The sequence below is a fragment of the Equus quagga genome, unplaced genomic scaffold (genome assembly GCF_021613505.1).
Source record: "Equus quagga isolate Etosha38 unplaced genomic scaffold, UCLA_HA_Equagga_1.0 262_RagTag, whole genome shotgun sequence".
In the NCBI taxonomy this organism is placed as follows: Eukaryota; Metazoa; Chordata; class Mammalia; order Perissodactyla; family Equidae; genus Equus; species Equus quagga.
Genome location: NW_025799867.1, coordinates 519,356 through 540,161, shown reverse-complemented (window position 1 = coordinate 540,161; position 20,806 = coordinate 519,356). Strand labels below are relative to the sequence as shown.

Here is a 20,806-nt window from a genome sequence, read left to right as displayed (position 1 = left end):
CTTCAGCGCTCGCACGAGGCTCCGCGTTTATTGACAACCTGGCCCCGCCCACCATGCCTTCTCAACTTCAGGAAAACCATTGGACAGCAGCGAAGGGGGGGCGGGCCTTAGCTTGGGCTCGTCCTACCCGAGGTCCACGGGCCCTAAAGCACTGAGACTCGGGTGAGGTTGTCCTCTTCTTTGCCTGTTTACCTGTTACAGAAACAACTACGATGAAGCGATCAGAGTAGATTTTGGGAAGCCAGATTGTTTTATCCATCCGTCTATGTGTCCTAGCGACCGTAGGACTGGTAGCAGGCGGTGTGTTGGCAGGGCCATCCTGGCATTTGAGTCACACTTATGAAGGGGCAGCCCCCGTTGTCGCCGAGGAGGGGGGCGGATCTTAGAGGGGTTGTTAGCTAACATGGCGGTGGTGACAGCTGCGGCGAGAGTCCTGGGATCAAGTCGAGGCCTGGGCCAGGATGGCCTACTGCTCTTGCGGCTGCTTGGGGTTCGGGGGCTGGCTATATCTGTGAGTACCTGGGGCACCTGGAGTTTTCCACAAGGGGGAATGGGGTGCCATCGCTGTCTTGAGAGTGTGGGGTACGTGCAGGGAGTGAAGGCAGGGCTGTCCAGAAGGGACACGGGCTGGGAAAACCACTCGGAGAGGACACACCAGGGAAGAACTTCCACTTCTTTTGGAGAGAAAAAACAGGCAGCTCATTTGTGGGTCCCGAGGGAGGGAGACAACTTGGAGGGAGGGAGGAGGTTTCCTCCTTGGTTGCCCCCCCATCCCCCGGGGAGGCCGCTTGGAGGGACCTGGGAGGAAGGCGAGACCTTTCTGCTCAGGGCTTGGAGAGTGAAAGGGGAAGACGTTTTGCTCGGTAAAAATCTCTTCTTCAAACGGGAGAAAAGAGAGACCAGGTTCCTCCTCCACGGGCTTTGGCAATGCCCTGTATTTCTTTGCTCCTTTGCTGCAGTTCTCATTATAAAACGAATTGCAGAAAAATATCGTTTGGTCCTGTGTCCCCTGATGAATGCCAGGGCACGGGCCTTGTCTGTTTTGGTCACTCTACAGACGAGATGATCAGTAAACATTTGTTGAATTAATAAGGCGAGAGAGGTCCAGACAGGGCACTTTGCCCACATTTCTTAGAAACGCTTGAGAAATGCCTGGTTTCTTGTCAAAAGGGTTAGAATCCCTTTAGGTTGATGCTGCTAACGGGAGGCTCACCCAGCAGAAATCTAGTTGGAAGCCTCTGTTTAGAGGGAGAGAGGCAGTCGGCTGCTGAAGAGCTATGAACTAAAATTTCACAGCTGAGAGAAAAGTGGTTCAGAAGGTGGGTTCTGAAGCTAGGCTTCGTGGGTTCATATCCCTAATTGGCCACTTTCCAGCTGTGTAGCCTTGGGCAAGGGACTGCTCTCTCTGCACCTAATTTCCTCCTCTGTAAAATGGTAACAGTGGCCACCTCATAGGGTTGTTGTAAAAATTAAATAAAGTGCCAGGAACTGGATCTGGCATATGATAAAAGATATAGGAACATTAGCCACTATTGAAAGTGAGGGTGGAGGGAAGGGACAGAAATTCACCTTCAAGATGTGGAGAAGAAAGGCGGTGACTTTGGGGGGGCCGGGATTGGTGACGGCCCTGGAGGGAAATCTGTCAAGATCTTGTGGGGTTGGATCTGACACTCTGATCCCCAATTTATAAGGAAGGGAAGATAGAATCTGTGGGAAGAAGCCCTAGGCAGGGGGAGCGACAGGGGAGGAAGGTGAAGAGGATGGGCCAGGAGTGAGGTCTGGGAGGAGGTTGCTGGTTGCAGCAGGTTGCTGAGGGAGGAGCCAGGTGGGGCAGTGTCCTGCCTTTTTGTTGTCTTCGCTCCCTTTTTTTGGAGCAATCAGATCCTCTACAGCTAATCTCAGTCCTAGGAGCCCATTGGCTGTGGGGTGGAGGGGACTGGGGTGGGAATCTGGAAAGATCATTTATGGCTGGCCTCCAGGCTCAGTCTCCTTGCTGCCCTTCTCTCTTGGCTCCCCTCCTTCATTTTTGGGGGGTGGGAATGGTGGGAGGAGGAGGTCTTTCAGAATCCCTACTTTTTATTTGTATATATTTTTAATTTATTAGAGTCCTTGTTTTTTCTTCCTTACTTTTATTTCTCCCACTTATTCTTTCTAAGATTAAAGGGATACTTCCCCCCAGTACATAGTTGTATATTTTAGTTATAGGTCCTTTTAGTTGTGGCATGTGAGACTCCACCTCAGCATGGCCTGGCAAGTGGTGCCATGTCCGTGCCCAGGATCTGAATCAGTGAAACCTTGGGCCACCAAAGTGGAGCATGTGAACTTAACCATTTGGCCACGGGGCCGGCCCCAAAAAATGACACTTTTTTTGGTGTGGAGGGAGGGCGTAGTATCATTTAGTCGAAGAATATTTTAGACCAGAGCTGTTTGGTGGAACTTTGTGCAATGATGGAAATGTTCTTTATCTGCGCTGCCCAGTCCAGTAGCTACTGAGCGCTCGACCTGTGGCTTGTGCCACTGAGGAACTGAAGTTTTTATTTTATTTAATTTTAAGGAATTTCAATTTAAATAACCGGGGCCAGCCCGGTGGCACAGCAGTTAAGTTCGCACGTTCCACTTCGGCGGCCCGGGGTTCACCAGTTCAGATCCCGCGTGTGGACATGGCACCACTTGGCAAGCCATGCTGTGGTAGGCGTCCCACATATAAAGTGGAGGAAGATGGGCACGAATGTTAGCTCAGGGCCAGTCTTCCTCAGCAAAAGGAGGAGGATTGGCAGCAGATGTTAGCTCAGGGCTGATCTTCCTCAAAAAATAAAAATAAATTTAAATAACCGTAAGTGGCTTGTGGCTGCCATATTGTTTGGTGCAGTGTTAGCCAGTCAAGGTGAAGCCAAGAGATAGTGCCTTGGGGGAAGGTCAGGAGGCTGTCCTGTAGTGGGACAAGATTGGGAGGAAGGATAGGCTGCCTTACTTCTTCCCTGCCTGCCTGCTCCTCTTTTCCCCAGGCCGTTTACTGAACACCGTGATGCCCTGGAGGCATTTGCCTGATTTCGCCCTCCCTCCCCCTCCAGTTGCTAGCAGATGTTTTAGTGCGCAGGGAGAAGAGAAAGAAGGAAACTCGATTGTCAAGGAGTCTTCATTGGGTTTCTCAGCTACCACCCCAAGAAGCAAGTGGGGCCTCGCCTTAACTCCCCCTTCTCCAGGAAGCTTCTCCTTATGCTCCACCAGATGCTGGCCAGTGAAAGGTTCCTCCGAGAGCTGCAGCAGGTGCCTTAGACCTGTCTCACCAAAAGCTTGTCAAGTAGAAATTCTTATTTTTTTCACAAGGGGATGCAGGTTTATGGGGACTGTCTCCTGCCCAGGTGACATAGCTGGATGCGGACAGAGCTAGGATTTAAACACACCCAGTTTAGCTCTGGAGTCCCTCATCCTACCCTGCCCTGTGGTTAACCACTGAACTATCCTGCCTCCTCTGAGATCACCCCTCTTAATTGTAACTTGTGTGTTCAGTGTTTGTCATCCATCCCTTCCTGTTGTCTCCGGTCCTCAGTTAAGGGCCTGATTTGCAGCAAATATTCAGTATCTACCTATTTGACAACAATAATTGTCAAATACATTTGTTAGCTACTCGTGTTTATCAAGCATTTATGTGCCAGGCACTGGACTGAGCACTGTGTACATATCAACTCGATTAATCTTCATGACCGCCAGTGAGATAGGTACTCACACCACCCTCAGTTTACACACGAGGAAACTGAGGCTCAGTCAGCTTTAGTCACACAGCCAGGGGGCAGCGGTCTGTTGGGAGTCTGTGCCCTTAGCCTTGGCTCCACAGGGAGTCGCTCTATGAGAGGCCATGCCACTACCTGCTGGGCAGACCGGACCACCCAGAGCAGGCCTCTCTGTTTCCTGTGTGGTGGGAGAGGGTGGGGCTTCATGCTTTGTGTAAATCTGTACAGCTTCTGCCCTTGTAAGTCACCGGCCACTGGGACAAATGCACCTTCCCACCAGAAACAAGAAAAGATAGGTGAAGTCGCATCCTTCCTCTGCCGGCATTTTACCACTCACCCTTAATGGAGTGTTTCCTCAGGGCCCCAGCTCATTGAATCAGCACAGTAACCCTGGGCTAGGTACCACAGGCATCGCTATAGGCCCAGGAAAGAAGGGGCACGGCCAAGGCCCAACTACAGTGTGTGGGATGTGCCCAGGTGCTCTGATGGTAACTCTCTAGCCTCCAGAGGCAGGGTCCTGCCCTGATACCTGGTTGGTTCTGAGCCCCGTGACCGTGTCCTGACTCCTGCTGGTCCCTGGCCTACCCTCCTAGAGCCCCTCCCCAGACTGCAGCTCTTGTCCTGTTCTGCCGAGGTCTCCCCAGGCCTCAGTCTCCCCCTGGAGTGTCTGCTGGGGCCATGGTCTGAAAGTACAATCCAGAGCATGGGACAGTCATTCCTTCTTCCTAATCCTCTTTTTCCCTCTTCCTCCTGAGGTGCCGGGCATGTTTCTTTTTCTTGTTTCCGAACATTCCTAGATTTTACTTTTTTTCCCCTTCTACCAGTTTTTGAGCAGACAATATGTCCCATGCCTGTGCTGAACCCTCTGTGTGCCTTGTCTTACGAACTTTTCATGGCAGCCCTCTGCAGCCTTTTTGCAGATGAGGACATTCTGGGAGACAAAGTGTTTTGCAGAAGGCCATGCAGTGAGCTAAGAAACTGGAACCCAGGTCAGTCAGACTCCAAAGCTGTGAACTTCACCGCTCATCCATCCGTTTGTTCAGTAATTGCCTGTTGAGTGACCACTCTGTAAAGCGGCCTGGGCATGATCCGATCCCTGTCTTCCTGGAGCTTGTGATGTGCGTGGGAGACAGACATGGATAAACGAATCCTCTAGGTGGATGGAGAGGTCTGCCCATGTGAGCGTGCAGAAGGGAGAATCCTGCTCTATAAAAGTTTGCTGCTTCCCTCACAGGCAGAGGGGAGTCTGCTGTGATGGTGTCAGGCCTGGGCCTGCCCTGCCATTGGGGCTGTAATTTCCTTTATTTCTTCACAACCACAAATGCAGATAAACGTGTCCGTCTAGCTCCTCCCCCGCTGGAACCTTGAACGGCTACTTCACTGCAATTAAAGGTGGGAGGGAGGGGAACACACTTGAGCACACATGTGTGAAACCCAGCTCATGGCAAACCTGGTCATTTTCCTTTAGCTCCTATGGGAAGTGAAGCCACAATTACTGAGCTAAGAGCAGTGTGGTGACTGGTGAGGAGTAAAGATGTAGACGTGTGAAGACGGAACCAGCAGTGGCAGTTGGGGTTAGGAGCATGGGTTTGGGGTCTAGATGTCAGCTCTGTCCAGATTTGAAGCCCAGTCCTGACTTAATTGTTTCTTTTTAGCTCTGTGACCTGGTGCACGTTACTTTACCTCCCTGAACCTCAGTTTTGTTATCTACTCAAAGGCAGTAGTTAAGAGTGTCTGTCTCACAGACATGCTCTGAGCAGCAGTCCGACTGTGCATGCCGAGCTCAGCCTGACACTGATTCAGGCACGTGCTGAATCAAGGGGAGCGGTTGCAGTCCTGAGGCCAGTTCAAGTTTAGTTCAAGGGCAAGAAAGCAAATCCATTCACATCCTATTGTGCACGTAGGCTTCTCTTGGACTTTCCCAGCCAAGCCTCCTCTGATCCAAGGAGGTGTGAGCTCCCCACAGGACTCCTCCAGCCACTCTGATCTCCTTCCAGGTTCCACAAGAGACACACCTTTTGCCTTTTGTATGTTCTGTTCCCCTGGCTTCAAATGTTCTTTTCCTGACTCTTAGATGTCCTTTAGGCCTCAGCTATCACATCACTTCCTCAGAGAAGCCTGACCCTCTTTCCGCTCTTCCATGGCTTCTCCCAGGAGAATATGGATCACCTTCATCGGTACCTGTTCAACATCTGTCTTTCCTGCTGCGTCTCTTAGGTCCCCAGATCTGAGCACAGGGCTTGGAACGAAGCAGGTACTCAAATATTTGTTGAGCAAGTCAGTCTGGGTTGGTGGAGGGAGTTAGATCTGCAGTGGAGAGGGCATTGAAGTGTGTGGAGCATTTGCCAGGTGAGGGGGGAAGAGGCGTTCTAGTAAAGAGGTGAGAGCAGGGACATGATGGGAGAAATAATAATCAACATTTTTTTGACCATTTACTATACGACTCACAAGTACTCTGCTAGCCATTTTATATGCCTGATCTTGTTTAAGCCTCACAAAATTCCCATGAGGTGTTCTCTGTTCTACAGATGAGAAAGGAGAGACTTGGAGAAGGGAAGTCGCTTTCTGTGGTCAGCCAGCAAGGGGTTCGAATCCAGGCAGACTGACCCTTAAGAGCTCACAGACTTAATCTCTATTCTGGGTGGCCTCTGTGGTAGGTATGGGGTCAGTAAAGAGCCCATCTGGCTGACTCAAGGACACTGTGCAGAGGTGACTGTGGCACCAGTAGGAGATTGAGAGAGAGGGTGTCTGTGGCCAGACTGAGGAGGCCCTGAATGCCAGGGTGAAGAGTTTGAGTCTTTGATAAAAACAGCTACCAGTTCTTGAGCTACTTGCCACTTTATTGAGTCATTTAATCTTTATAACCCTGTGGGATAGGTACTATTATTTTCACCCCAATTTTACAGATGAGGACTTGAGATGCAAAGAAGTTCTGGTAACTTTACCAAGGTCACACAACGAGCAAGTGGGGGAGCTGGGATTCAAATCGTGTTTGTCAGGTCCAAGAGTCCACTGGGGCTGTGGTGTCTTAACCATCAGGCAATACTGCCTGCCACTGTGGGGTTGAGCCAGTGGAACCTCTGCTGCTCAGGATGCATGTGTCTCCCCCTCCCCCTGCCCTGTCTCCCCAGCACCCCCAGAGGCAGCAGCAGCACTTCTCGTCCTTGGATGACAAGCCCCAGTTCCCAGGGGCCTCAGCGGAGTTTATAGACAAGCTAGAGTTCATCCAGCCTAATGTCATCTCTGGGATCCCCATCTACCGCGTCATGGACCGGCAGGGCCAGATCATCAACCCCAGCGAGGACCCCAATGTGAGAGGCTTCCCCCAACCGCCCCTGCCTCCCATGCTCAGGTCCTTTGTCCATGTCCCTTCTGGTCCCAGCTGCCCCACGTCTCTCTGTGCCTCCATCTGCAGCTGCCCCAGGAGAAGGTGCTCAAGTTCTACAAGAGCATGACACTGCTCAACACCATGGACCGCATCCTCTACGAGTCCCAGCGGCAGGTGCGTGAGGACAGGCTTGCGGGGGGGAGGGTGGGGGTCTTGGAATTACCTGAAGTCCCCTTACCTGTGTTTGGGCCAAAAAACAGCTCCTAAGGTGGAGAGAGTAGAATGGAGATCCTTTGTCTTGGGGTCCTTAGAGTTCTTGGGGCTCCGGAGGAAGAGTGTGGGAGCGGTCCTGCCCACAGGCAGAAGGATGGACTAGATCACTAAAACACCTACTGTGTGCTAGGCTGGGGGCTTAGCTGTGCTGGGAGAGGGCAGGCTGGGGAAGACCTGTTGGCTCTTCCTCTCAGAAGACAGGGTGACCCTTGGGGCTTCCCAGAGTGCCCATGTCAAATGTACTGTGATCCTCAGCAGTGTTAGCATCAGCGTACAGAGACCGAGTCAAAGCAGTGTCAACAGAGGGAATTTGTTGACTCAAATAACACCAAGTTCACAGGGGCCTGTTTCAGGCACAGCTGGATTCAGGGGGCTCAAAAGATGTCATCAGACCTCTTTTCTCTCTCCAAGTGTCTTTTCTCCTCTTGTTTGCTTGGCTTCCTTCATTCATAAGTAGCAGTGGTTTCAAGAAGCTCTGGGCTCCTGGAGAGGCGGCAGAGAAAGGGCTCAGGGCACAGGCTCCGGAGCAAGACTGTGTGATTAAAGTCCTCACTCTGCTCCTTTCTGGCTCTGCAGCCTTGGGAAAGCTGCTTAACTTCTCAGTGCCTCTGCTTTCTTGTCTGTACCTGCTTCATGAGATTGCTAAAGGATTGATGGTGGCATATGTAATGGCCTTAAGAACAGTGAAACTGGGATTAACCAGCACACAATGAGTACTAGCTATTACTCAACATGACCCTACCAGCCTTGCAATTATTATCCTTTCTACTTAGTGGTGGAAAGAGAAACTATTAGGTATGGTTCCTGTTGTTCCAGCAAAAGGCCCAGGGCTGATGCTCAATGGCCAGGCTTTGGTCACAGACCCCACCTGAACCAGCCCCTGTGACTGGCCAGACCCGGGCCATGTGCCCATCTCCAGGAACCAAGGGAATAGAGGAGTGGAGTCTGTGACCCCAGGCCATGTAGACTGCGAGCAAGGGCGTGAGTTCCTGTTAGGAAAGGGGGAAGAGTGTCAAGCAGGCAGGCCCTCAGATGTTCACCACACCTGCTGGCTCAGGAGGCGGGTGGCCTTGGGAATCTGCCTTTGTATCAAGCCCCCAGGTGCTCCCATGTGGACCCCATGTGGACTAAAGCGTGAGGCCCCCTGGCCTAGCAGATAATACTGAGCAGATTCAGGCAAACAGCTTGTAGGAATGCTCTGTCTCACCTTCCCAAGTTAGGGTTGTGTCTCCACCCTGCCCAGAAACTTCCCTTGGCTGCCACTGTCCTCAGGATCAAGTCCACCCCTTCCTGTCCACCCCATCTCCCATTCCAGGTGGCCTCAGCAATCCACTTCCCTCCCCACAGCCTCAACACCAGGCCAGGCCTCTCCCACCCTCTCTCCACGTGCCTACGCTTGTTCCTGCCCCTGCACTGGCGTTACCAGTGGGCTTTGGAATCAGATGGACATGGGTCCAATCACAATGGTGACCTTGGGCAGATGATTTTTTTGTCTTTGTCTCAGTTTCCTCAGTGTATTGAAAAAAATGGGGATAATAAGAGAACCCACCCTACTGGGTCGAGGGAGGAATTCTGTGAGACCCAGCACGGAAAGTCCCTGGCCCATTGGCTGACACAGAGGAAGCCCTCAATAAGATCAACTCATCCATCAAAGTTCAGCCTACGTTAGCTAGGATTATGTTTAGCTGTATGTAACAGACCTTCCCTCCCCCCCCCAAAACCCCCACAAATCCCAACAAAAATAAAAGCAGTAACCTAAACAGAGTAACGGTTTTTTTTCTTGCCTAAGAGAAATCTGGAAACAGGTGGTCTGGGGCTGGTATGGTGGCACCATGATGTCACTGGATACCCAGCGTTGGCTTCTAGCCTTGAGGGACCCTAATGAGCCAAATGGCTGCTCGAGCACCCTCCATCCCATCTCATTCCAGGCAGGAAGTAGAGGGAATGTGGAAGGTCAGGTGTGACACATCCCAGTTATTTCCCCAAACCCACCTTTATAGAACTTTCCAGGTGCTCCCACCCAATAACACCTGCTCACATTTCATTGGTCACTCCTAGCTGTAAGGAGATTGAGAAATGTGGTCTTTTAGTCTGGGCAGTTGCTGCCTGTGGTAGAATGAGGGCTCTGTAAGCAAAGAGGAAGGGGGAGAGGATACTGGGTAGGCAACCAGTGACTTCTGCCGCTAGTCCAGGTGCTGGTTCCTCAGTGTGCCCCTCTCAGGCTCCTTCCCACACCAACCTTACAGCGTGCCAGGCCCTCAGCACCCAGCATCTGCCCACTCACTTGGCACTGGAAGGTCAATTAACTTTTAATTGGCTCCCCACCTAGAAGAAAGTATTATTCATCTGGTTCCCCCACCGTGACAGAAAGCCAGGCCTGCAGAACACATGAGGAGGCAGAGGGTGTCCCACAGGTGCCAGCCTGGGCTCTGTGTTTCACTTCACACACAGTCCTGGGGAGCTCATTTCCATCTCTATGCCAGGGTCTCTCCAAATCTTTGTCTGTGAACCCCAAATCTGCTTGGCTTCTCACCCTGCGTGTCCCACACCAAATTCACCCTGTCCGGACTTGACCTTGGCATCTTCCTCCCAGACCTGCTCCTCTTCCTCCTTTAGGCCATTTCTCAGCAAAGGGTGCCACCATCCACCCATCTGCCCCAATTGGAGACATGCATCTCATCCATGCCTCCTCCCTCCCCCTTCCTATCACTTTATTCCCTCTCATTTACTCTGTCCCAAGATATTTAGTTAGAAATCCATTCTGCTGCTCAGCAACACCATCAGGACCCAGACTCCCTACCTTTTGCTTCACTGTCATGGGCAAGTTGGTTTCATCCTATGCCTGTTGCCTCGTGTTCACAAGATGGCTGCCACAGGTCCAGGCTTCATAGCTATGTGTAAGGCAGGAAGAAGGGCTGGCACCAGCTGTAGTGGTCTCTTAGTAAGAAAGCAAAAGCAGGCTTTAACTTAAGTCTCTGACTAGAATTGTGGCCCTTTGGCTGTAAGGGAGGCTGGGAACCTAATGTTTAGCTTTTCCAGGTTCTGGGGTTGGGGGTGCTCAGAAGGGATTGGCCTGGGCACCCGTGTAGCCAGCCAGCAGGGTCTGCCACTCCCTGACATTACTGTCTCTGCTTCTTAAGACTCTTAACTGTCCTCTTCTCTCCCTGCCTCCCACCACTAGCCAAGCCTAGTCGTTACCCCCTCACCTGGCTTGTTGCACGTACTCCTGTCTCCTCCATTCATTTCCCACATGGCAGCCTGAGAGACATTTCTGAAACATCGCTCCCCTGAGGAGAACCAGCTGCAGGTTGCCACCACTCTCAGGGTGAAATCTAGATGTATGATCCTCTGCTTTACCTGAGCACTGCCTCTCTCTCCCAGCTTATCTTTCCCCAGCCCTCCCACTTCATGTCCCAGCCCTTCTGGCCTTGTGGCCTTTAGTGTTCTCTCTGCCTGGAAACCTCCACCGCCCCTGCCTTTGCTCAGCTTTGGCATTTCTTCCCGATGCCCCTCCATGGTGGGGCAGATACCTCCTCACAGCTCCCACCACACAGCCCTATCAGTCTGGCTCTGACCAGTCTGGCAGTGCCTCCAAGAAGCAGGACCCCCAGTGTGGCCTGGCCTGGAGCTGGCCTTCAGGAAGTATCTGTTGACTGACTGAGTCATCAGAAGTTGGTCGGGATTTGGATGGTTCTTTCGTTGCCCAGCATAACTGAGCCGAGGCCTCTGGGCCCCCTCCACCCCCAGGGCCGGATCTCCTTCTACATGACCAACTATGGCGAGGAGGGGACACACGTGGGGAGTGCAGCAGCCCTGGACAACACGGACCTGGTGTTTGGCCAGTACCGGGAGGCAGGTATGTCTGCCTATGGCCTGGCCCTGAGGAGCAGGTGCCAGATACCTGGGTCTGTGGTCTCCATTGAGGCAGGTCAGGCCCAATCCCCCTGGTGTGGTGGCAAGGCCCATATCAGTTATCCCGTGTGCTCTTCCAGAAGCGGCATGATGCCAAGGAGGTCTGAGGAGCTGAAGGAAGAACTTTCCGAGCAAGAAAGAGCCAAACCAAGGACAGGAGTCTGGAGGGGGTGTACTTCCCCTCTCAGGAGGCCAGGCAGTGTTGGGGCTGAGAGCCTGTGCTAACTGTTCCATGCTCTGCTGCATACTAGTTGTCAGATTTGGCCAAGTCACTTTCCTTTTCTGAGCCTCAGGTTTTTCATCTCCACAATAGAGGTTCTGATGGTGTTGCAGCCCCTGCCTGGTAAGGTTGCTGGAAGCATGCAGTGAGATCAGCCTTAGCTGTGAGTGTGGCATGCACTGTGGGCCCCTGTCCACACTGTTCAGGGCTCTCCTTGCCTCTCCAGGCTTCATGTCCCTCCAGGAGCAGAAGCAGATGGAGGGCTGGCAGGTCCCAGCCAGGGAGCTGGCTAACTTCTGAGAGAATGAGTGAGAGGAAGGAAGGATCAAAGACTAGGAATGAAGAGGATCGTGAGCATGAAGGAGTGACTGGAGTGAAGGAGTTAGCCTGGGGAGCTGTGAGTGGGGGGGGTTCCAGAGTGGTTGTTGGTCTGGGGGCCCTGCAAGGGAGCCACCCTATGGGGGTGCCAGGGAGGCAAAGCTTGACCCTTCCTCTTAGGTGCTGCCCGATTGTGGGCAAGTTGTCTAACTGCTCCTTGCCTCAGTTTTCTTATCTATCATGGGAGATGGAGAACCTCCCAAGACGATTGTTGAGGGGCTTCATGGGGCAGATGATGCAAAGCCTTTAGCAGAGGGCCTGACATGGGGTAAGCACTCAGGAGAGGCGATGTGACTGGAGCCTCTCGCCCTGGGACAGCTCATCAGCAGGGAGGCAGGGTCTGGCTGGGCTGGCTGTCCAGGTTCCTCTTTGGACCAGCCTGGCATTCCAGTCTACTCTCTATCTACTCCCCTCTCAGCTGCCCGAGAACCTTCTCCTCCTACATGCTGTAGGAGGACAGGCCCCGTGATGTCTGTGGTTCAGCGTCATTAGCAAAGAAGATGAGATTTCCCCCGATACTCGGCCATAAGCCAGGCCCCAGCTAGATTTGCTGAGTAATTTCCACCTGTTTTTCCTGAAAGAGTCTCTCTGGTGCAGGCTCCAAACAGGGCCAGGTGAAGGTCCTGGGAATCCTAGGTGGCAGCTGGGCTCTCCACATAGGGCTGTTTGGGCCCCGGCTGGCCGCCCCTGCAAGAGTGAGCCCTCCTGCACTGAGGGTCGGTAGAAGGTCCTGCGTCTGGGCAGCTGCAGAGGGTGCTCGTGCAGAGTGAGGACATGAGTCAGACCCCACACCCCAGCCCTGACTGAGCAGCCACTCACCTCGCTGACTCTTGGTCTCCCACCTGTGGCATAGGGAGAACAGGGGTGCTCAGAACAATAGCTAGCACTCACAGAGCTCTTGAACACCAAGATGCTATTCTCAGTGCTGGAAGCAGTGGAGGCTCTGTCTTTCACCTTGCAGCAGAGCTGAGGTCCCTCCCCAGGGTCTCACCAGATGGTGCTGCTTCGGGGAACCCCCCACCAGCCATATGAGGGGGACATCACGGTTGCCTGTCAGAGCCAGGTGGTAGAAAGCTGAGTCAGAGAGCTGCAGCCATGGGGTTCCCTTTGATGGTGAGGTAGGCATCCACTGGAGGTTTTGTGTGAAGAAAGGGTTTTAGTGCCATAAACAGGTTTGAATATTTCCTCTCTAGTCCGAAAGTTGTGAGCTAGTGGCTTGTACTTTTATTTGGTTCATATGATGATTTGGTGAGTAATTTAATTAGTTGAAACATTTAAAAATCATTAAAAAAAAAAGCAAGCTAGATTTCTGCCTTTTTTTGAAAAACTGGACCATCTGGCCTCCCTGGGCGCAGTCATTTGGTCCGAACAGCATTCTCCCTGGTCCCTGTAAGCATCCGGATTTGCCTCCCTTGCTCTAGTCCAGCTCCCTTAGTGTACAGACAGGGGAACGGGAGCCCGGGGAGGAAGGGTGTTACCCCAAGAGCCCCTCGGGGTTGGTCTGCCCCACGGCACCTCCTACCAGGCTAACTGCTGCCTCCTCCCTACCCAGGTGTGCTGATGTATCGGGACTACCCCCTGGAACTGTTCATGGCCCAGTGCTACGGCAACGTGAGTGACCTGGGCAAGGGGCGCCAGATGCCCGTCCACTATGGCTGCAAGGAGCGCCACTTTGTCACCATCTCCTCTCCACTGGCCACGCAGATCCCTCAGGGTGAGGATGCACGCCCTGGGCCTGGTTCGTGCACACCAGTGTAGTACCCCTGTGCTAGCCCCAGCCCTTCTCCATCCCTTCTGGGGAACTTCCTGGTTGGTGACACAGTCAAGAGTGCTGGTGCGTGCTCCAGACTTTTAAGACATCTCCTGTCTGGGACCCTTCAGAGGAGGGCTCTGGTGGTGTCCTTACCCGTTTGGCAGGCTTGAGCCGCTATGACCACACTCTTAATTTCCCACACTTGCACGCACCCCATTTGTCCACTCAGAGACACAGCCAACTGCATGTGACTGAGTGTGGACCAGGTTCCTTGCTAAAGGTCACTCGGCGGGTAGTGGGAAGAGCAGGGACTCAAATCGTGGACTGGGTGGCTACAGAGTCTGGGTTCTTGACCCCGACCCTGCTCTGCCTCACCCTTGCAGTCCAAGTCCCCTGAAGCTTACTCTGGAAGCCCACAATGCTTAGAGCAGTCGGTGTGACCTCAATGAAAGGTGACTGCTTGGGAAGCAGACCGACCAGGGGCCAGGCCTGTGCCCACACAGCTCAGAGACCCTGGAACCAGACCTTCCTCCTTGCCCTCTGGTGCCTGCAGTTGGCTGAGGGTCAGTGTGGGCTTCAGCACCCTCTGCTCCTGGGCAGCCGAGAGCCTTGAGTTGATGGTCAGAGTGCCTGGCACGGCGTTAGGCCCCGTGCATGTTCGCTCATTGTGTTCTGTCTGGAAACAAGGAGCAGTTCATGCCTCTGAGGTAGGAGGTGGACAGGGCATCTTTCTGAGAGGATGTGACATTTTCACTGAAGGTAGGTAGGATTTTTGTAAGGCGGGGCTCTGGCCCTAACCTTCCATTTGTGTGACCATTAAGTCACTCATTCAGCAAATGTCCAGTGTTGGTGCTGTGTGCTGGGTGCCATTCTAGGTGCAGTGAACCAAGAGACAGACAAAACCCAGCTCTGCTGGTGCTGCAAGATGCAGGCGTCAGATGGAGGAGTAACACACAGCGTATATCAGGGGTGATAAGTCCCACAGGGAAAATAAAGCAGCGAGGGACTGGTATGTCATGGGAGCAGGTGGGTGACATTGCAGTACAGATCAGGAGGTGAGGGAGCCACGCAGGGATCTTGAGGCAGGTACCTGCTTGATGTGTTTGAGGCGCAGGCGCAGGGAGGAGCCCAGTGGGGCAGGGGTGGAGGGTGGTGGAGAGAAGTCAGAGAGATGGGGGAGGGGTGCAGATCTGCAGATCTGGAGGCACTTTGACTTTTACCCAGAGTGGAATGGGAGTGGGGGAGGGGAGTCATCGCTGTGGACTGACTTGGCCTGACTCACATTTTAAGAGGCCTCTGGCTGCCAGGTTGGGGTGGGAGAGCAAGGGCCAGTGAGGAGGCTGCTCCGGAACTCAGGCAAGAGGGGCAAGAGGTGCCAGTGCGTGACCAGGGTGAGGTGGGGAGGGGTCAGGTTCTGGTTCTCATTTGTAGGTGGAGTAGTGGGGAATGACAGAAAGTTAGAAGTCAGAGATGATGCTGAAGATTTTGGCCTGGGCAGTTGGAAGACTGGCGTAGGGGTCGGAGGGCAGGTTCTGGGGGAATAGTCAGGAGGTCAGGCATTTTCTTCCCCCTCACAGCCTGGCAAAAGGCAGCCTGAGCCCCAGAGCCATGGGTTGGTGTGTGGGGTGCATGTGTGAGTGTGAGTGTGGGGTGAGTGTGTGAGGTGTGTATGTCTGTGTGTGGGGTGTGTATGGGGTGAATGAGTGTGGTGTGTGCGAGTGTGTGGGATGCATGTTGGTGTGAGCGTGCGCGTGTCTCTGCTCTTGCTCACCACCCTCTCACTCCCTGCAGCGGTGGGGGCGGCCTACGCGGCCAAGCGGGCCAATGCCAACAGGGTCGTCATCTGTTACTTTGGTGAGGGGGCGGCCAGTGAGGGAGATGCCCACGCCGGCTTCAACTTCGCCGCCACCCTCGAGTGCCCCATCATCTTCTTCTGCCGGAACAACGGCTATGCCATCTCCACACCCACTTCTGAGCAGTACCGCGGGGATGGCATCGGTATGGGCCCTGCCTGCTTTGTCTCCCCCCGGCCCCCTCCCCCCGCCCTCTTCCTGTTCCCCTCCTGTGGTATCTGGCACAAGGTAGGTCTCAGGGACAGTGAACAGAGTGCTGCTCTGTTTGCTCTCCTCTCCTCACTTCCTGCTCTCCCCACTCCCTGCTCATCATCCTCATCTGAGCCCTGGGGCCTGACCTGCCTTCTCCCTGTCCCCACAGCGGCTCGAGGCCCCGGGTATGGCATCATGTCAATCCGCGTGGACGGCAATGATGTGTTTGCTGTGTACAACGCCACCAAGGAGGCCCGGCGGCGTGCCGTGGCAGAGAACCAGCCCTTCCTCATTGAGGCCATGACCTACAGGTGCCTGCCTCCCCCGGATCTCCCCCCAGCCTTGACAGCCAGAGTCTTTAACATCTCCCCCACATTGGTCACTCTCCCCAATGCATGACCCCATCGCCGCACATTGTGTCCCCTTCCTTGCCTTTATTCCATTTCCACCCCTTTTCCCCTAGTCTACCCTCTTCCCTCCCGACCACCCCTGAGGCCCCACTCTCATCCTGGGCTCCTTCTCCCTTGACAGGATCGGGCACCATAGCACCAGTGACGATAGCTCAGCGTACCGCTCTGTGGACGAGGTCAATTACTGGGACAAGCAGGACCACCCCATCTCGCGGCTGAGGCACTACCTGCAGAGCCGTGGCTGGTGGGATGATGAGCAGGAGAAGGACTGGAGGAAGCAGTCTCGTAAGAAGGTGAGGGCCTCCCTCTGGGAAACCAGTGCACCAGGGGGTGTGTTCTGGGGTGCAGCGTTGTGGAGAACCCCGGAAGGATGGAAAGTCTGGGGCTTGGGGGACACTGAACTGGGAGACTTGGGGGTAACCCCAGTGATGTCTCTAAGTGGCCAGGCTGCCTGGGCACATGCCCCTCTGCCATATCCTAGCTCTGTGGCCTTGGCGCCGTGTCTGCCCTTCGCTCCCTTATCTCTGAAGAGGGGTACTGGGGTATCCATTTCAGAAGGTTGTGTGAGGATTAGCTGACTTAATCCACGTGCAGTGTAAGCACCCTGCGTGCAGTGTAAGAGTCAGCACGCTGCCCTCCTTGGCCCTGTCATAGCTGCAGGAAGTAGAGCCCAGTGGCAAAGGCAGACCCTGGCGTCAGGCAGATGGTGCGGCCCCTAATGACATCATCATGGGCACATCCCTTCTCTGTGCCTCGGTTTCCTCATTTCTAAGCTGCCTGCTTCCTAGGGCTGCTGAGAGACTGAAATTATTCTGTACACTTAGTACAGTGCCTAGTCCTGCTAAGGATGGAGAGGCCTAGGGTTTGGGGGACACTGATATGGGGTATTAGTTTCACCACAGTTATGATGATCATCCCCATTGTCCAGATGGGAACAAAGGCTTTGGGGTTAACCCTTTGCCGAGACCCCACAGGTAGGAGGCAGGGCCCTGGGTGAGAGGCTGACTGCTTGTTCACCATCCTGTGCCCCACAGGTGATGGAGGCCTTTGAGCAGGCTGAGCGGAAGCCGAAGCCCAACTTCAGCCTGCTCTTCTCAGATGTGTATCAGGAGATGCCCGCCCAGCTCCGCAAGCAGCAGGAGTCCCTGGCCCGTCACCTCCAGACCTATGGCGAGCACTACCCCCTGGACCACTTCGAGAAGTGAGGCTTGGGGCTGGCCCGGTGGTGCAGCGATTAAGTTCGCACGTTCCGCTTTGGCGGCCTGGGGTTTGCCGGTTCGGATCCCTGGTGTGGACGTATGCGCTGCTTGTTAAGCCATGCTGTGGCAGGCATCCAACATATAAAGTAGAAGAAGATGGGCATGGATGTTAGCTCAGGACCAGTCTTCCTCAGCAAAAAAGAGGAGGATTGGCGGCAGATGTTAGCTCAGGGCTAATCTTCCTCAAAAAGAAAAAAAAAAAAAGAGAAGTGAGGCCTGCTCACGTACCCCCACCCACCTCAGCTATGCTGAGAGGAAGTCCCATGCTGAGGGGTGGAGGGAGCTGACACAATGCAAGCCCCTTCTCCAGCCAGGTCCCTCCAAAATACTCAGGGGCCAGGGCAGTGCCTGAGACAGTAACAGGGAGTGGGTCCTGCTCACTGTCCCTGCTCCTTGCTCCTCCAAGCTGTTACATTGGGGCGGGGGCTCTGTCAGCCCCCTCTTCATCTGTTGTTACAGTGCCTTCTCCCCGGGGCTGGGTGAGGACGCCTCCAGGACTGGAAGCCCACCCGGGCTGGGGGTGGGTGTGGCAGGTCAGCCTGTGGAACTTCCTCAGAGTGTGAGGCGGTCAGCAGGTAGTGAATAAACTGTCTCTGCATTTGGCTCTGTGCCACCTCCTGTCTCTGTTTCCTGGAGTTTTGGAGGTGAGGAGTCCAGAATGACTGGTTTCGGACCACTCCCTTTTTCTCCACTTTACATAAATGAGGCCAAGGCCATTGAAATATCTGTTTCCCTTAGAGACTTGCACGCTGGAGAGTAAGCTTCAGCAGACAGGATGGGGGTGGGAGTCCTCCACAGATGGTTTCCTGCTCTCCCATAGAACGGGGCAAGCCTGGTGTCCCGCTAGGTGACCAGTAGGCCGTTGGAGCTGGCCCTGCCCAGTCAGGGTGGGGAGGGTGTCTAGTGGGAAAGTCAGGGTGCGGCTGAACTCTGCTTTTTCCACTTCTCTGGGGCCCCACACATGCAAAGACAACTCGAGGCCTCAGAGTGGGGAGTGCATATTTTTCAAAAATACAAGTAGACAAAAACAGTCTGCCACCTCTTGCTGCCCAGTCCCCTGGCCTGAGGGTGCCCAGGAGGAACTCAAGCAGCATGATTCCAGGACCTCCTCCCTCATACCAAAGCCTAGAAGGAGAGGTTGAGGAAGCAGCAGGCACCGAGGACGCCCCAGGCCACGAGGCTCAGCACTGGAGTTGAGGGTCCCGCAGGTGTTTCCAGAGCCGGATGCTGTCCTGGGGGCTGAGGGGCCGCACCAACAGCAGGTCTCGGAGAGTGCAGGGGTCAGCAGTGCGGTCTGCTGGCCAGGCTGTGAGGAAGCCTTTGTGGGCCCTGGGCACCAGGCCCAGGGCCTGGAAACACAGGCCGGTGTAGACATCGTCGAAGGGGAAGGGTGCCACACGGGCCGCCGCCTGCAGCAGCCAGGGTGCCAGGCGCCCAGCGATGACGTAGCCACCCCCACTTGCGTAGGCTGGGTAGCCACCTTCGAAGAAGGACCCAGGCACGTAGAAGGGTCCTCCAGGCTTCCGGAGGGGCTTAGCCTGGGTAAAGACCTCACCCAGGTAGAGGCCTCGGGCCCAAGTGGGTGGCAGGGCCCGCAGGTGGTCCAGCAGGGCAGGAGTGTGCACGAAGGCATCATCCTGAGCTTGTAGGACAAAGCTCACGCCAGGGCAGTGGTGGTCCAGCCAGGCCAGCAGTAGCAGGTCCTTGAGCGTCTGGTTGAAGGGGACATCCAGGAAGTCCCAGAGCAGCAGATCGCTGTAGCGGTGGCTCTCCCAGGCCACCAAGGAGCCTAGGTCAGGCCCCCCGTCACCCACTGGAGACCCCAGCAGGAAGAGTAGCCGGATCCCGGGAGCTGGACCACCCCACGTCTCCCTCACAGCCTGCCTTTCTGCAAAACGCCCTGGTTCCGACTTGACAGCCAACAGCAGGTAGGGGACATCTGTATCTGTGCAGCTGGCCACTTGGCCACTGCCACCTCCAGGCAGCCACTGTGGGAAGCTCCGGCAGGCTGCTGAGAGCAAGAAGCGGCGGAGGTCCTCAGGGTAGGAGGTGAAGTCGGGGATCTCGGCAGCAGCAGCAGCCCCCCAAGCCCGGCAGTCCCCAGCCTCAGCACTGTCCCCACTGGGCAGGGCCCCCAACCGCCACTGCTGCTGGTTCCAGTAAGCCGAGGGCAGTGGGCCAGTCTGACCCAGACGGGCTGAGAGATTAGCTGGCAGGGTAGGCTCGGGGCTGGCTGGAGTGGGGCCCTGCGGGGTGTCCCGGGGTCCTGGGTAGGCCTTGCTAAGCTGTGACTCGGATGTCCACTCGATGTACACTTTGAGGCCCAAGAGTGTGAGCAGTGCTGACAGGCAGAGAAGGCATTTGGGGCAGCGCATGACCTGGCCCAGGGAAGGGGCGGTTGCAGGAGCTGCAAAGAAGCCATGCAGGCCTTTGGGGTGTGGAGAGGGCCCCCACAGTCCCCTCCAACCCTTGTAATGGCTTCTCACACCCAGGCCCTAAACCAGCCCTCAGCCAAGGACCTAACTCTTCCCTGTTCCTGGACCTAGGAATCCTTCCTCTAATCCCTTTTCAACACCCTCCTCTTTCCACTCTCAGCCCAACTCCTTCCACCTTCCTAGAAACCCCGGAAGTCTACCTATTTCTCACTCCATCCCAGGCACCAGGGACTCCGCTATTCCAATCCCCTCCACCCCCCAATTCGTCCCCCTCAGGGACTCAGGATCACTGGGGTCAGCTCCTTCCACCTTTATAGAAACCTAGCCTCCCTCGCCCCAACAATCCCCACCCCAGGGCCCGGGGAAGTAGGGATCTGCTCCCTCCTCTTTACCTCTGGGTCCGGCTCCCGCCAGCTCCGACACCCCAGGGCCTCTGGTCCAGCCCTTCCTTGGTGCCCTCCCTTCTGTCCTAGTCCGTGCGGTGGTGGTGTCGTTGTTCTCCAGCCCAGCCCAAGCAGTCCAGAGGGGCGGGGAGGGGAGGGGAGCAGGAGGCTGGGAGGGCCCCAGGGGCTGGGAGGGGCTGGGGCGGGGCTGAGGGAGGAGGGGAGGGAGGATGGGAAGGAGGAGGAGGGCAGGAGGCAGACCTGAGAGATGGGGCTGTGGCGTGTTAGGGCTGGTTTTCTGGTGAGACAGTGGGAAAGGTGCAGGGGTGGCTGCAGAGACAGACGGGGTCCCAGAGAGACCTGGGAGGGGAGAACAGGGGCCTGGGAGAGAGTGAGGCTGAGGGCCAAGCCTGAGCTTGGCTGGGTAGTGTTGGAATGGCCCAGGGATGGGCAGAGTCCTAAAGTGGCAAAGCCTGGAGGCGAGGGGCTGGCGCCTGGCCGCAAGAGGAGGTGGCGGTGAATGTGCTGAGAGGGAATGGGTTGGTCCTGCCAGATATGGGGAGGAAGGGTGTTGTGGCTGCCCAGAGTCAGGGTGGGGGTGGGGCAGGGGGCTGGTGAGGTGGAGGAGAGACAGACATTGTAGAGAAGGACATACAGCCATGGAGACCTCAGGGGCAGG

The 20,806-nt window shown here is 55.1% G+C and overlaps 2 protein-coding genes across 4 annotated transcripts; one reads left to right on the top strand and one right to left on the bottom strand.

Moving 5' to 3' along the window:
* Window positions 1–194: 194 nt before the first annotated feature.
* On the top strand, window positions 195–17,382 carry LOC124233843 (2-oxoisovalerate dehydrogenase subunit alpha, mitochondrial). 2 transcript variants are annotated; one of them, XM_046651094.1, is made up of 9 exons: window positions 195–511; window positions 6,863–7,042; window positions 7,147–7,233; window positions 11,080–11,188; window positions 13,395–13,580; window positions 15,387–15,593; window positions 15,810–15,951; window positions 16,172–16,343; window positions 17,085–17,382. In XM_046651094.1, exons 1-9 carry the CDS (start codon window positions 404–406, stop codon window positions 17,253–17,255), a joined length of 1,362 nt encoding a protein of 453 aa, XP_046507050.1. In that variant the 5' UTR covers window positions 195–403; the 3' UTR covers window positions 17,256–17,382. The 2 variants fall into 2 exon arrangements, with proteins under 2 accessions (XP_046507050.1, XP_046507051.1); XM_046651095.1 differs by having other exon boundaries at window positions 198–511; window positions 13,395–13,556.
* Window positions 17,383–18,291: 909 nt separating this feature from the next.
* LOC124233844 (UDP-GlcNAc:betaGal beta-1,3-N-acetylglucosaminyltransferase 8) lies at window positions 18,292–20,260 on the bottom strand. 2 transcript variants are annotated; one of them, XM_046651096.1, is made up of 2 exons: window positions 20,137–20,260; window positions 18,292–19,687 (listed from the first exon to the last, which is right to left on the bottom strand). In XM_046651096.1, exon 2 carries the CDS (start codon window positions 19,682–19,684, stop codon window positions 18,491–18,493), a length of 1,194 nt encoding a protein of 397 aa, XP_046507052.1. In that variant the 5' UTR covers window positions 19,685–19,687; window positions 20,137–20,260; the 3' UTR covers window positions 18,292–18,490. The 2 variants fall into 2 exon arrangements, with proteins under 2 accessions (XP_046507052.1, XP_046507053.1); XM_046651097.1 differs by having other exon boundaries at window positions 18,292–19,716; window positions 20,137–20,247.
* Window positions 20,261–20,806: the final 546 nt, after the last annotated feature.